General features: G+C 37.9%; 1 protein-coding gene across 1 annotated transcript in view; it reads left to right on the plus strand.

Annotated features, from left to right (window-relative positions):
• The window catches only part of gon4l (gon-4-like (C. elegans)), a 39,294-nt gene extending 31,256 nt beyond the window's left edge, over positions 1-8,038 (plus strand). The window contains exons 24-30 of the mRNA XM_038281188.1: positions 2,259-2,402; positions 2,490-2,786; positions 4,506-4,604; positions 4,848-4,974; positions 5,048-5,375; positions 7,621-7,723; positions 7,807-8,038. Of these exons, the coding sequence (XP_038137116.1) occupies positions 2,259-2,402; positions 2,490-2,786; positions 4,506-4,604; positions 4,848-4,974; positions 5,048-5,375; positions 7,621-7,723; positions 7,807-7,920 (1,212 nt within the window). The 3' untranslated portion in view covers positions 7,921-8,038. The remainder of the gene's footprint in view (positions 1-2,258; positions 2,403-2,489; positions 2,787-4,505; positions 4,605-4,847; positions 4,975-5,047; positions 5,376-7,620; positions 7,724-7,806) is intronic.
• The last annotated feature ends 7,200 nt before the right edge of the window (positions 8,039-15,238 follow it).

A 15,238-nucleotide genomic window follows, 5' to 3' on the forward strand; every position in this document is an offset into this window, starting at 1 on the left:
TAGGATCCCATCTGTGAGAAAGATCGGGCACACAAGTGATAAAAAGGATTTTAAGACCTTTATTTTCTCAGAAAACAAATTATTAACCTTTAAAAATTGTAGTTTAGTACGCTTATTAATATTATGGAGATAAAAAAATATTTTTGTTAATTTTATGGAGTAAAATTGAGGGTCATCCTCATGAATTTCTGGTTATGCATGCGCAAATGAGCTGATGCTAAGAATCGGGTAGCGACATAGCCTGCGGTGCTTGTTACCTTACACCCCTTTCCCACTGGGAGTGGGAACAGCTCACTGACCACTCTGCAAGTGACCTCTGCTCTGATCAGCACGCTGTGGGAACACCAGAGCCGGGTTAACCCGCTAAATTACGTGCTACCATTAAATCCCCGAAGCCTAGAGACTCTTAGAAATTACATGTTGGAATTAAAGCAAGTACAGCTCGCAAACTCTAAATTTGAAATACAATTGTTTGTATTTGTGTGACAGAAAGGTATTGTGGAATATTTATCAGGTGGAACCACTATTTTAAATGTCACCATGTCTGATTTATAGATGATTAAACAAAGACAAAATTAAAGATATTTAGCTACGGCAACTTTTTTCACAAAATAAACATTGCAAAACACCTTGAAACCCCATTTGAAACTCTGGGTGAACGCTCACCCTTTATAGATCCACATCTTGAGTCTTAGTCAAGCAAATTTGGACTGAATAAGCATGTTTGTTCCACAAAGATTTTAGTGGGCGGTTTAATAGGAGGAAATGTGATTTTGGCACAGTGCCAAAAGTGGCCAAATTGTACCAAAAATTTATTTCCAGTCATAAAAGGGAATCTAGCCGGACAAATATGCTGATTTACATTATTCAGGGTTCCCGCGGGTCCTTAAAAAGTCTTAAAAGGCATTGAATTCTTCAAAATAAAACTAAGGCCTTAATTGGTTTTAAAATGTCTTAAATCAGTCTTTTGTAGGTCTTAATTTAAAATAAAATAACAGCTCGCCATTATTGGTTCCGTCCCGATAGCGGAACCAATAAAAGCGTTGTTGCGGCCGGGACATTTGGGAGATGCGCCATTAACTTTTTGTCTGGAAAATATGAGCAAGTGTAAATGTGACCAAAATTGTCTCCAGCCAAGAGTTTCCTCCATGGCTAAAACCAGGGAACATACATGAGGCTCAGTGGATTTAGTGCAAGAAGTCATTCAAGCTCAGAACGATGGGAATTAAGGCAGTGGAGTCGCACATGCGAAGCACGAAACACAAAGCGTCAAAATGGAGTTACAGAGAAACAGCCGGTATTTCTCAGTTTAGTTCCACCCTTGTCTCTGCAACGCCTCCACTTATCACCAAATCAAGCATACTAAGAAAACCATACAAAGAAAAATGGCTGCAAAAAAGACTTAGCACTGGTTATGTTGGGGCTTTAAAACTGATTTGTTTTGTTCCCTGATAAAACAAAGTTTGTGAATTCAGTTAAATAATTGTTCAAATATATCTGTCATTTGTGTGTTTTTAGCTTTCTTCCTGTATGGGAAGCTTTTCAAAATCTGAAACATTAGTGCAGTGGTTTATGTTAAAATAAACCTTTGGGTTAAGTTGTTGCAAGCAGGTTTTTCTTGTGTTTCTTTTGAATTTGGTCTTAAAAAGTCTTGAATTTAACTTTCCTTATGCTGTAGGAACCCTGTTATTAGAGACCTTCTACATACATACAAAGCCTTAGCTCTTAAGATTTTGCCGTTGTTTCATTTAAATTTACCGTTGACCACACAATAATAACCAGTCGCGCAATAACCTCTGACCCCTCCTCGGAAAGGTCTGTTGCATTCCTCCCACAGAGTCACACATGTCAGGTTGAATTTTAATTAAATTTTTGTACACAGCTATAAAACAAAATGTTTGTGGAAAAAAAAAAGAATTTTGAAACATGATTAGAAATTTTACAGACCCATTTTGAAAGGCATGTGGATGAAACACCATGTGACTGTGTTTTGGCCATTTCTATGAATGGATCAACCTGAGCAGGTGTCCCGCCGGGCTCAAGGGGTTAAACGCAAGGAACGGACGTTGAACAAACCACGCCAGTCGCTTCTGATCTAACGAGCGGAAACAGCCGTTTACATTCGATAAACATGGAGTAGCTCCGGTGGGAGGGATTCAGATAAAAGAGCGAAACGTTAAAGCACACTGATTACGCCCTGGCTTCTCCGCCGTTTCCCGATTTCTGTCAAATCTGTTCTGATGTGTGTTTGGCTGCAGTTTGAGGAGCAGCAGGCGTTCGAGCGCAGCCGGCGGTTTCTAAGGCAGTTGGAGATCAGTTTCGGAGATAATCCGTCACATTACCAGAAGATCATCAAAGCTCTGCAGACCGGGCCGGACCTGAGTCCATCCAACATCCAGGAGGTACCACTTTGATCAGCCGGTTCTGGTCCAATCCGACTCCGCCGTTCTGTGGGTAATAATGTTCGGTATTCCTTCTGTTTCTTTCAGCTTAAAGCCCAGATGGCAACGCTACTTAAAGGCCACACCCACCTCCAAGCTGAATTCTGGGTATTTTTTGACGATCTCCGCCCGCCGCCGATTCTGCTTGAGCAGTTCGAAGAGGCTCATCTGCCGGAGGAAGGAGAAGGTGGAGAAGGAGGCGGCCAGGTGCCAGGAGGAGGAGCCGACGGAGGCTTTGAGGAAGTGACGCTGCCGGACCTAGAGGAGGAAGAGGACGGACACAAGATTCGACCAATAGCGAGCCGGCGCCAGAGGAGAGAACTGGAGTCCCACCGAAGCTATAAGGTGTGATTAATGCTGCGTTCACACTGTTGCTCTGATTGGCATCAGCTGCTCTGTTCTTTTCCTTCACTCTTCGAAAGCCGCTTGGCTTTTACACCAGAAAAAATCTAAATCTAGATAAGTCATTTTTTTTCTTATAAGTGGAATAAGGAGGAAAAAGAGACATGTTGCCAAGGGAACAAGACAATTTACATTTAAAATAAGAAAACACGATTGCATTGTCTTATTTCAAGTGCATATTATCTAATTATCTTATTTTATGACTAAAAATACTCATTCCATCAAATTTACCTTTCAAATTAAGGGTAAATACACTTAATTTAAGAAATTTTAATTATTATCTAGATCGTTTTTCCAGTGTATTGAATATTGTATAGAATGGGGAAAATATTTTTACAGATTTTAAAGTAAGAAAGCTCAACTAAAACTGTCATTTGAGGAGTCGGTTCATCAGGATATAAAACCTGGAACTAAACGCTATTTCTGGCATTTTGAAATGAAAAAGCTTCCTGGATGAGAAGCGAAACGTCTTCAAACTTGGAAACAAAGTCCAGTGGATTGTTTTTTAACTTTTTTCTTCTGACTCTGACCTGCATGACTGAGAATCTTCACCAGCAACATCAAAGGTCGTTCTTTGGAAACGACCCAGAAGAGTTGGTTTCACTGCAGCATCAATAAAAATCTAATCAGTTTGTTTAGAAACAGCAGCTTATTTAGTCTAAATTAGCTTTTTAGAATCAGTTTAATGAAACTTCAAACAGATTGATTGACAGGTGATGTCACCTCCCTTTATAAAGGTTGGAAAGAAGATATTTATCAGCAATGAATATCAGAACTACTTCTTTAAACTGACACTAAAATGTTATTTTTAAATTTGATAAAGATTCTTGGGTGTTAATTTTTTTAAACATTGATCATAAAATTATTGCACAATATGAACAAATACGTGAAGTTTAGACGATCTGTATCCATGACAGTTATTAGTTTAATACCAAGAAGTCATTTTGGTAGATTAATAAACAGTTGTTCCTTTTTTTTTTTTTTTTTTTTGTGTGCATTTTTTGGCGTTAAAAAAAATATTAATATTAATAAAATAACATCCTTAGATATTTGTTGAAATTCTAACCATTGATTCTTGGTCTTGGTGGAACCACTTTTGACTCAATCCCTGTTTATAAGGATCCTGCAGTGATCCAGGAGTTTGGGATCCTATTTTAGAGAGGACCAGTGCCCTCTGGTGGACAGAAATGTAAGCAGAGTTCTGATCAATAAAACAGTATTAATCTTTCATGGCTGGTTTTAAACCAGTTTGTAGATCCAGTCAACCAGGGTTACACACTCTGAATGATGTGCTCAGGAAACAGGTCCTTAAAAGGCGGTGCAGATAATTCTGTTCTAAATAATAAGAAGATTTAGTTAGTCTAAACTTCAGCTTCTAAAAATGAAAACGACTTCTGTTTATGTCCTTATGCTGACATCTTTCATAAAGATATATATATATAATAATAATAATTGCATTTTGTGAGAGCTCTGATTGGTTGAGAGGTAGAGCTTTCCTTGCCTTGACCTTTGACCTCTAATTGTACACTGTGATGACAGGTCCAGGTGAAAGGAGAGTAGGTCTGTGATCCTAAACCTGAAGTTGTCTTAATAAGACTTCTTAGATCTGAAATTGAACCAAAAGACAAAATGTTTAGACCTGACGGTTGTCTGTGTCTGCAGGGCTCTGATTGGTCCGACAAAGGCTGGTTCTGTCTCTGCCGTGATGCGAAGATCAGTCGACATCGAAGGAAAAGATGCTCTCGCTGCCATGGCAACAAGGTTTGCATTTTTATCTCTGTCAGAATTAAATTCTGTTTTGCTATTTCAACATGGCGACACGTCAGCCATGTTGAAATCTATTTACAGCGGAGCATCAAAGGCCTCAGGTGTTTATCGTGTAAACAGCAGCTTCTCAGTAGTTTGTCTTCTCAGAGTGTTCAGACGGGTTGCCCTGACCAATATGGCTGCCGTGTGATAAGTCTGTATGCTGGTGAAAGTGACTCCGGTGTGGTTTCCTCTCAGGCCTCAGCAGGTTTACCCAGAGCGTTGAAGAGCTTAGGCCCTCTTTACTCTCAGAGTCGCTCCAGTAGCGACCAGGCGGTCGACAAACACCTGGACCTGAAGGCCGATGACTGCAGTCCACTCCCAGGTTAGTGACCGACGTCTCTGTTGGGGCAGAACCTGAGCCAGGTGGGTTCTCACCTCACTGTTTGGGTCAGCAGATCAGACTGGTGCATCGTGGGAAAGCTTCCCTCTGGCTGATGAAAAGGAGGAGGAAGAGGAGCAGCTAAATGGTGAAGAACCGGAGAGCCCCACAGTGAAGAGGAGGAGAGAGGAGGAGCTATGTCCAGAAACGGTCTGCGGCACCGTCAGCACCTCAGACACCTCCTCCACCTTGGTCGCCTCTGTTGCCTCCTTCCCTTGCGAGGATGCTCCACCCATCAACGACTCCTCTGCTCCCTCTCGGCCCAGCCCACCTCACGAGCTTCCTGTCTGCGCCAAGAACATTTCTCTGACTGCGAGTGGAGAGAAGGTCATCCTGTGGACCAGGTGAGTCTCCACCTTTACGCACGTCTTGTTTGCTTGACCTTAAGTCCACTTTAAAGTAAGTTCTAGCAGGGAAGCAGTACTGGGCGTACTTGGCGCTCAGCTAGGATCCATCCAGAGGTTCAATCAGTTTTACTGCATTCAGAGCATTGAAGAATTAAACATGTCCAGGATCGGACATATAATTAACTAATAAGTTAAAAACCTTTAACACTAGAACTCCAATGGCCGTCAATTTGACGGGTGACATTTTTCCCAGTGGAACGCATAAATAGTGATGATGTCATCAACTGAAATGGTTTTATTGTGCCATATAAACCTATTGTGGATAGGTAGACCTCAAAAGAGGTCTAATGTATATTTTCAAATTTTGTATGTTTATTATTATTTGTGGTCTAAATTTGTATTACAAAATAAATCAGTAATATAAGTAAGTTTTACTACACGGGTTCAAAGTTTAAAATTATAATTTTATTTACAGAAATTGATTGATTCCCCCAAACATTTCCAGCACACCACCTTTTCAGTGATGACAAACATCATATGGGTGTTTTTTTTAGTGCAGCGCTGAAGCACCTAGCAATGTTTTCTTTGCTGCACCGAAGCTGCCTTTTGGTCAAACAGACGAGCTCCGAGCCAGCTCCCATGTCAGAGGATGAAGAGAGCACATCCAGTTAGTCACAGTCAGAGAAACAGGACTACACTGGAAAACAGGCCAAGCTCCAACATCTAGAAACAAAGGTGTTGATGGCAGCAGCACAGCTGATATTTCTCTCCAGGATGGAGTCACAGCCAAACAGGAACAGACCAGATGAAGCTACTATGAGAAAAAGCAGAGAGAGCAGAACGTTAGAGATTGAACTAACAGATTCTGCAGAGTGGGAGAATAGAGATAGAATGATGAAGGAGGGGTCCCTATGTCCTCCAGCAGTCTAAGCCTATAGCAGCATGTGAGGGACCAAACTTAAATAAGGACAAAAGGTGTTCAAAATTGAAAAAGTGCTTTCATTTAATTGTGTAAAAAGGGTTAACAAAGGCTCAAAAGCAATACAAAATAACTTAAATACAGAATCTGGGCCCAACTTAACTGAGGTCAACTGAGGATCCAACTCAAATAAAAAACTGACCTGCAAACAAAGAACTAAAGGCTGCTTAAAAAGGGATGGAGTTACCCAAGTCGACAAAATGAGGGAGGCACAACATAACAAAAGAACCAATAAATACAAAATTAACCATTCTATGAAACAAATAAAGCAAAACTAACTTTTACTTAGCAGAAACAATAAATGAATATTTAAGTGACAAACTAATTGAAAACTTCTTGAAACCAGTCTCCCCCGTCAGTCTTTCAAAAATGGTTCGCTCCAGGTTTCCTTCTCCAGCTGGTTTGCATCAGCAGCACCTCAAACAAAGGAACAAGTGTAAATAAACCATTCAGACAGACATTAACTAAAGTGTGCATCCATTAGAAAATACCTGTCTAAAATAACCAATTTAAACATAAATTGTAATATAATATAAAGCAAGAAAAGAAAATACTAACACGATGTGGTGGTGGGAGGATCATCCACCACACAGCATAACTATAGAGATAGCTCAGGATAACCTGAGCCACTCTAACTAGAAGCTTTATCAAAAAGGAAAGTTTTAAGCCTAGCCTTAAAAGTAGACAGGGTGTCTGCCTCACGGACTAAAACTGGTAGTTGGTTCCACAGGAGAGGAGCCTGAGAACTAAAAGATCTGCCTCCCATTCTACTTTTAGAAATTCTAGGAACCACTAGTAAACCAGCAGACTGAGAGCGAAGTGCTCTGTTAGGAACATAAGGAACAATCAGATCTCTGATATCAGATGGAGCTTGGCCATTTAAGGCTTTATATGTGAGAAGGAGGATTTTAGATTCTATTCTGGATTTAACAGGAAGCCAATGAAGAGAAGCCAGGATAGGAGAGATATGATCTCTCTTTTTCATTTTCATCAGAACTCTGGCTGCAGCATTTTGGATCAGCTGAAGATTAAATGAAACTGATTCTGAACCATTCAGCTACGCTGAGCATAATGTCATTGATGCTGATTTTGGATTAGAACAGAACTTAGGCTGCTGTTGATAACGGTTCAAGTATGCGTGGTCCACAGGTACTGAGAAAAGGCCTCTTTTCTGCATCCTCCTCTCCTTTGGCCCCTCCCACTCCAGTATTTTCTCAGTTGAGAGCAGAACGGGGAAAACTAACATCCTTTTTTTTTCTTTAGGGAAGCAGATCGCGTCATATTGACGACGTGTCAGCAGGAAGGAGCCAATCAGCACACCTTTCAGGCCATTTCTAATCTGCTTGGCAACAAAACTCCGGATGAGGTGACTGGCTACTGGTTTTGCTCTTTTCTCTGATCCAATCATTTATTTCTCAGTCTTGAAAACCTTTTTTAATTTTCCTCCAGGTGTCTCAAAGGTTTCAGGATTTGATGCGTTTGTTTCGGACAGCAGCCCGTCACACCGCCTCAGAGAATGAAGCTCCGCCCACCGATCCAACAGGAGATGAAACAATAGACTGATCAATCAGAACACACATGCAGTGGCACTCAAGACTTTAAGAAAAAAAATTGTAAATATGAAAAATATTTTGTTTTTATAAAACTCTTTTTTGTAGCAATAAATATGCTGTGAAATGCTGGTGTGAATCAGTTTACTGTAGACGTTCCGACGCTTCACTAAGTGGTGCAGCAACATTATTTATGGTTATATTTGACTCACGCCACTTTTAGAAAAGAGGTATGAAATGATAGCCTGACGTAGTCCTACTCAATTCTAGTCAGAATGAGTCTGATGCTGCTCCATAGAGCTGTGATTATGGGGCGTTTCGAACGAACCAGGAAAAAAAATGCCTCTGCACTCAATTGGATAGACCTACAACCAATAAGGGCAACGGAGTGCGTGACGTATGTTAAGCGACGCATAGTTGTTGTCAACAAAAATCAAAGCGTGCAGTTGCACGCCTAGAATAAGAAGAAGAGCCTTGATCGCGTTTCTCTGTTCCTCTTTTAAAATTAATTTGCTGTCGATATCTTCTAGAACAGACCTAATAGCAGAATCTACTCACCTCAACTCTCCGGCGGCAGCCATTGTTGTTGTCACCCAAGCGCGCTTTGGTGACGTGGTTGATTATGTTACTGTTGATCATCTGTCCATCATCGTATAAAGCCCGCCCTGACAATTTGATTGGCCCGCCAGATATTGTTCGATCATACTAGCGCTACTACTGAGCAATGCCAGACCGAACTTCCCCACCTCAAACGTTGTGGGCGGGACTAAGTTCGGAATGGCACCCAGGCTAATGAAATGATGCTGATTAGTCGAAATGCACCATAAAACCTCAACCCTGAATCATGGTTAAGATCCACTCTGGGTGGGAGGTGCTAGCGTTGGCGAGGCGACGCCTCACTCATCCATAAATATCATCTGGGTTCAAGTTCAACCTGAAGAGACCATTCCTGTGTCTCTTCCCCCTTTTCTTTTTCCCACTTAAAGATGGGATGATACGTTTCTTTCAAAGTGTTCCTCTGCCCTTAATAATTTTTAATAATAATTGAACCTTATTGATTTCACATTAGAGAAATTTACCTCTGCATTTAACCCTTCCCCCTGGGGGAGCAGTGGGCTGCCATTGTGCGGCGCCCAGGGAGCTGTGTGGGGTTAAGGGTCTTACTTAAGAGTCTTCAGATATTGGTTCTAAGCGTCCTTACAGATCAGGGCTGAGTTCGAATTCATGGGCTTCGTCTACCTGGACTGGGTCCTTGGAAGTCCTTGAAAATAAGGAGACAGAAGAGTTAGGGCTGTGAATTCAAACAGGTCCAGCCGTACCGCCGTACACTCTGCAAGCTGCAAAAGAATGAATAAACTTTTCAAAACTGTTTCTTTAAAAAAAAAAGAAACTTTTATTTTTTATTGTAAAGAGAACAAAGACTAAACTCACGAGAATCCAGTGTGGAATAAAGGTTCCAACCACTGGGAGCAGGAACAAATAAAAGCAAATGTAATGATTTAAACCTTAGTCAGTTAAATAATATGCTGCTGTCATTTTGCACATCTCTGATGTTGCTGCTATTTTTAAATATCCATTACTATAAAAATGTCCATAGCTGCATATTGGTTATTAATTCTCCATGTGCACAGTTTTATATTGTTAAAACACTTTTTATTTTGTTTAATTTTAACTCTTCCCTATTATGTTATTCTTATACATTTTTCTAAGGTCTTCATTTGTGTGACCATTTTCAATAATCTTTCTGCTGCTGTAAATTTGCCCATTGTGGGGCAATAAAGACCTTTTCTATTCTATTCTATAAAAATCTCCAATATTCAACAACAAAAAATACTTAAGCAAATTGTGCAAAACAGCAATAAAAAAAATTAACCTATCAGATTTATAGTCCCCACTCTGCAGATATATTAGAATCTGTCCTTAAAAACAGCCAAACCCATTTACACAGTAACAGATTAAAACCTTTAGATAAATCAAACATTACCGCCACATATCTGACTCAATAACCATTAAAAAAACAACTATTTTCATTCATCTCAGACGGAACTATTCACAGACTTGTATCATATTAAACTGAACTTCCAATATTTACCACTGTTTGGCGCCGTTTCCCTTTTTCCTCTGATCACGGAGAAGCTGGGATGCTTGGACTCCTAATGATATGGAGAGCCATTTCAGCCAAAATTAAATAAATAAATGGGTGAAATAAATAAAACATGAGTAAAATAAATCAAAAAATGAAGAAAATGAGTGAAATAAATAAAACATTTGTTAAATAAATAATTTAGCTTTTTCATTAAACCAATTTTTAATTTATTTTTCATATTATCAATTTCCCTCCGAAAAGCAGTCTAGAAATGGCGAACACAGAGGGTGCAGCGCGTTCTGTATCGGTTCTTCTTAGGGAAGCTGCCGATCGAATAGATGAACTAGAACGCTGTAAGTTTAATATCCGACGTGTTTTATGGTCCTTTGAGTTTTGTTTAACTTTTACTTTTGAAAGTCCACAGGAACTGAGCACTGCAGTTGCATCTAACCAACCAATAGGCTGCCATTGTAGCCTGAAGACACCGCCCCTCATTATCATATTAAAGCAGAAGCGAAGAGGGGAAAATAGAATGTGATAAATAAAAAAATAAGGAAATACTTAATGAATAAGGGAAAATGGAAAATTAAAATTTTTTCAAACAAACGGTAAATGAAAAATAGATAAAAGAAAAATTGGTAAATAAAAAAGGGATATATGAGAAATTGATTAATGAAACCGGGAAATAGGAAATCGGGTTAATGGAAAAAGGAAATTGAAAAATGGTTAAATTAAAAAATAGATTAATGAAAAATGAGTAAATAAATAAAGGGATAAATGAAAAATGTACAAATGAAAAATAGATAAATAAAAAATAGATAAAACAGAAATTGAGAAATAGATAATCTGAAAAATAAATAAATAAAAAAATTGGCTTAATAAAAAAAGGGAAATTGAAAAGTGGTTAAATGAAAAATGGATAAAGGGATAAATGACAAATGGATAAATGAAAAAGAGAAATTGGGAAATTGATAATAAGAAAAATAAATAAATAAAAAATTGGTTTAATGAAAAAGCTAAATTATTTATTTAACAAATTTTTTATTTATTTCACTCATTTTCTTCATTTTTTGATTTATTTTACTCATTTTTTATTTATTTCACCCATTTATTTATTTATTTAATTTTTGCTGAAATGGCTCTCCATACAATGAATCCTGGGAAAACCAAGGAAAGGTAGGATACATTCGACCCGTCCTTCAAATCGGGACCATTTCAATCCGTTTCCAACTAAATATTCTGGACAATTTAGCGACGTAGAAGATATGTGCATTTGTACAATATATATGTTTATATATATATATATATATATATATATATATATATATATATGACACTCCTAATGTTTTTAAGTTTGTTTGTCTTTCCTCCTGACTGTACTTGTTTATTATGATTATATTATTATAACCCCTGGCATATTTATTTGTTTATCTGTATATTGTATATGTTATTTTTAGGTGAAATAAAAAAAAAAAAATCCTTAAAATTGGGCAAAAAGAAGGACGCATTTGTAGGCCGCATAACGAGGAGTCTTGGAATCCGACCAGACCTGTCGCAATAAATCCTTATTTTACAAAGAATGGATGGAGATAAATATTTGGTCTATTATACACTTAATGTATACTAATGGTTACATGTTAAATCATGAACAATTTTGTGCAAAATATCAACTCTTCCCTCCAAAAGCTGAATTTACCAGATTAATTAATATCTAACCAAAAAAATTTATTAATTAGATTAAAAATATAATGATATATTATCCAATGACCCCACAGCTACCCAACTTATCTATTAATGGAATCAATCACTGACCAAAAATTCAATAATCACACAGGAACTGTCCAAAAGTACGGAGCCCCTAAAGGGACATGGAGTGGAAAAAAAGAACTTTTGCGAGATCCCACAATACTTTTGCGAGAAAGTATTGTGGGTTCTCGCAAAAGTATTGTGGGATCTCGCAAAGTTTATTTTTTCCTCCATGTCCCTTTAGGGGCTCCGTATAAAGGAAACTTTGTCCCCTGGGAAAAAAATAACATTCTTTGCAAATTTGAGAAAAAAATCCATTGAAACACTAAAAATTCATTATCTAAAACTCTCCATATGACCAAAAGCTAAAGAAACACACTTTAAAATTTTAAATGCAATTTACCCCTCAAAAGAACCACTAAGAATTCGTTTTAATATTGATGACAATAAATGCTGATTCTGTGAAAGTGATATAGAAACAATTGACCACGTCTATGAACGCAATCAAACCAAAACATTTTGGAATTGCTTAGAAATATGGATCAAATAGTAAAATTGCATTTCCTGAATCTATTTCTAGAGATGTGGTCACTTTTAGAATATTATTCAAAAACAAAACAATAGAACTCTGTTGTAACCTCATTTTAATTTTTTATTCATAATCAAAGAGTGTCTAGATCGTCCCCAATCGTTAAAGTTTTAAAAAATCTGAATTCAAGTTATATTTGAAATTGAATGGAATGAGACAAATACCTGACTGAAACACTGATGGGTTTGCCCACCGATGCTCATCAATCCTAACATGAATCCCCTTGTTGCCATGGTAATAATTATTTCATTATCAGCCATTCCTTTTATTGTTTTGTTCCATATAAATAATGCCTTGTATTTCCTTTTTGAAATCTGCCTCTATGATCCCTTCCACAGATTTGTAATGTTGCTATTACCTTACTTGTTTGTACTTAATTTGTTTAAATAAAGTTAATTGAAAAAATTAAATTAAAATCCGACCAGACCTCGACGCCACGCTATGACGTAATCGTCCTTCGAGTCTGGCCTTTGAAGGACCCAGCGCCACTGCAGTGCAAAGACATCATTATCTTTAATGATTCAAAATGTTTGACTAAAACAGACTCTTTTATTTTGAATTTTCTTATTTTATTTGGAAAGTTTTATGTTCATAAATGTAAATGGTCCAGTTTAAAACCCAATTTGCCTCAATTCAAAACTGAACTGAAATCCTACCTTGGAACCTTAAAAGGTTTAACACATTTGAAAGCTATAAAGACCTTGAATAATTTTAATGCCTTTGAAAAATGTATATGAAAATTTTGTACCCCCTATGTTTCATTTTTTTTGTAACTCTTTTGTTTTCTTTTTCACTATTAATACTCTTGTAATTATTAATTGATGTTTTGATATGGTTTTTGATACTGTTTATCAATTTTGTTAAAGTTTTATTGAAAAAAAAAAAAAAGACCCAGCGCGATGGAGAAATGTGAACATGTCAAAAATATGTTGTTAATTTTATGTTAAATATCATATACACACCTCCAAATATTTACAACAAAAACCTAATTTCCAGATTTTATTATCTTCTATTTATATCTATATAGAAACCTTAGAAGTCAGTTGAAATGCTAAAGCCATTAAAGTCATAACTGCCCTTAAAGATTTGCAACCCTCGAGCACCGATTTGATTTTGACATTAAATTGTTCTGTTTTATAAAGCCCTTTGATGTTGTATCTGTTTGTAATTGTATGTTCTTTTTTTGCAATAAAAAAAAAAGGACGCAGCGCATGAATTCGAACACAGCCGTTGGGTATTTGGACGGATTCTGTCCTGCAGCATCATGTTTCATCAGAATCTGTGGGAGGAGAAACTTCTCGGAACAGACTTTTTCTCTGTGTGATTCACGATCATCTGCTCAGCCAAAGAAAAACGCCTAAAATAAAACTGCTTTGATTATAATGGCGATATAATTAACAGAAAAAAAGAGTTAATGGATCATGGATTACTAAAGGATCAGATACTTTAATAACTAATAAATAGTGTTAAAGTTGGTTTTCAGGACTGCAGCTTAGATTACTGAAACAGGGAACAACAAAGATAACAGTGTCCATGTTTATTAATCTCACTGTTATTATGGATTTAAATCAGAATCTGGATTTATGATTTGGTTGGTCTTTTATGGATAAATTCAAATGATTTAGGAGTGAACTGGAGTTCCAGTCTGGTTCTTTAGAGATTTCATCATTCTGCTTCATTCTCTCTCTGTTCTCCTATTCTGCAGAATCTGTTAGTTCAATCTCTAACCTTCTGCTCTCTTTGCTTTTCCTCAGAGTAGCTTTGCCTCGTCTGTTCCTGTTTGGCTGTGACGTCATCCTGGAAAGAAACATCAGCTGTGCTGCTTCCATCAACACCCTTGTTTATAGATGTTGGAGATCGGCCTGTTTTCCAGTGTGGTCCTGTTTCTCTGACCGTGACTGAGTGGATGTGCTCTCTTCGTCGTCTGGCATGGGAGCTGCCTTGGAGCTCGTCTGCCTGGCTGTGTGTTTCCTGGACGGCGCCGCCTTTTACAGCTGCTTTTTGTATCTCTGCTTCTGTCTCCTTGAACCCCAGTCGGCCTCGGCAGATGGCCGCTCACACTGAGCCTGGTTCTGCTGGAGGTTTCTTGCTGTTAAAAGGGAGTTTTTCCTCTCCACTGTCGCTACAAGCATGCTTAGTGTGAGGGATTGTATTTGAGTCAATGAGTCAATGCAATCAACTGGTTTTCCTTAGATAGAAAACTTTGTATCAATTTGACTGGATGATCTGGTTGAACTGTAAAGTGACCTGAGATGACATGTGTTGTGAATTTGGCGCTATATAAATAAACTGAATTGAAAATTGAATTGAATAGGCAACTAGGCAGGGGCCCCACATAGTGGCAATTTCCCCCTGCACTAAGAGGAATAAGCGATCCTCTTATTTGGAAGACCTGTTCACTGTTATGACAAGTTCTGTTTCTACGGTTTTTTGTTCTGTGTGTGTTCTCAGGGCTGGGAATGTTGTCAAGCGGGTAGGAAGAAGCGTTTTAATGCTTAGAGGATATGCAGTATTATAATATACAGACTTTGAATGTAAATGGTATAAAAAATCCCATTAAAAGAAGCAAGATCATTTCAAAGCTTAAACGAGAGCAGATTGACATAGGGTTCTTGCAGGAAACACATTTGTCAAATGAAGAACATGAGAAGATAAAGAAAATGGGTTATAGAAAAACATATTTTGCTTCTCACAGATCGGGGAAAAAAAGAGGGGTAGCCATTCTTATACCAAACAGTATCAGATTTGATTTATTTCAGAACATAAAGATAAGCAAGGCAGGTTTGTGTTGGTAAAGGGGAAGCTGGAACAGGAAGAGGTCATTCTATGTAACATATATGCCCCCCCTGGTAGTAGCATAGATTTTTTTAAGGAAGTATTTAGTCTTGTGGCTGCAGAAACAAATGGCAC

The sequence above is a fragment of the Cyprinodon tularosa genome, unplaced genomic scaffold, assembly GCF_016077235.1.
Source record: "Cyprinodon tularosa strain WSP-4 unplaced genomic scaffold, ASM1607723v1 ctg168, whole genome shotgun sequence".
In the NCBI taxonomy this organism is placed as follows: domain Eukaryota; kingdom Metazoa; phylum Chordata; class Actinopteri; order Cyprinodontiformes; family Cyprinodontidae; genus Cyprinodon; species Cyprinodon tularosa.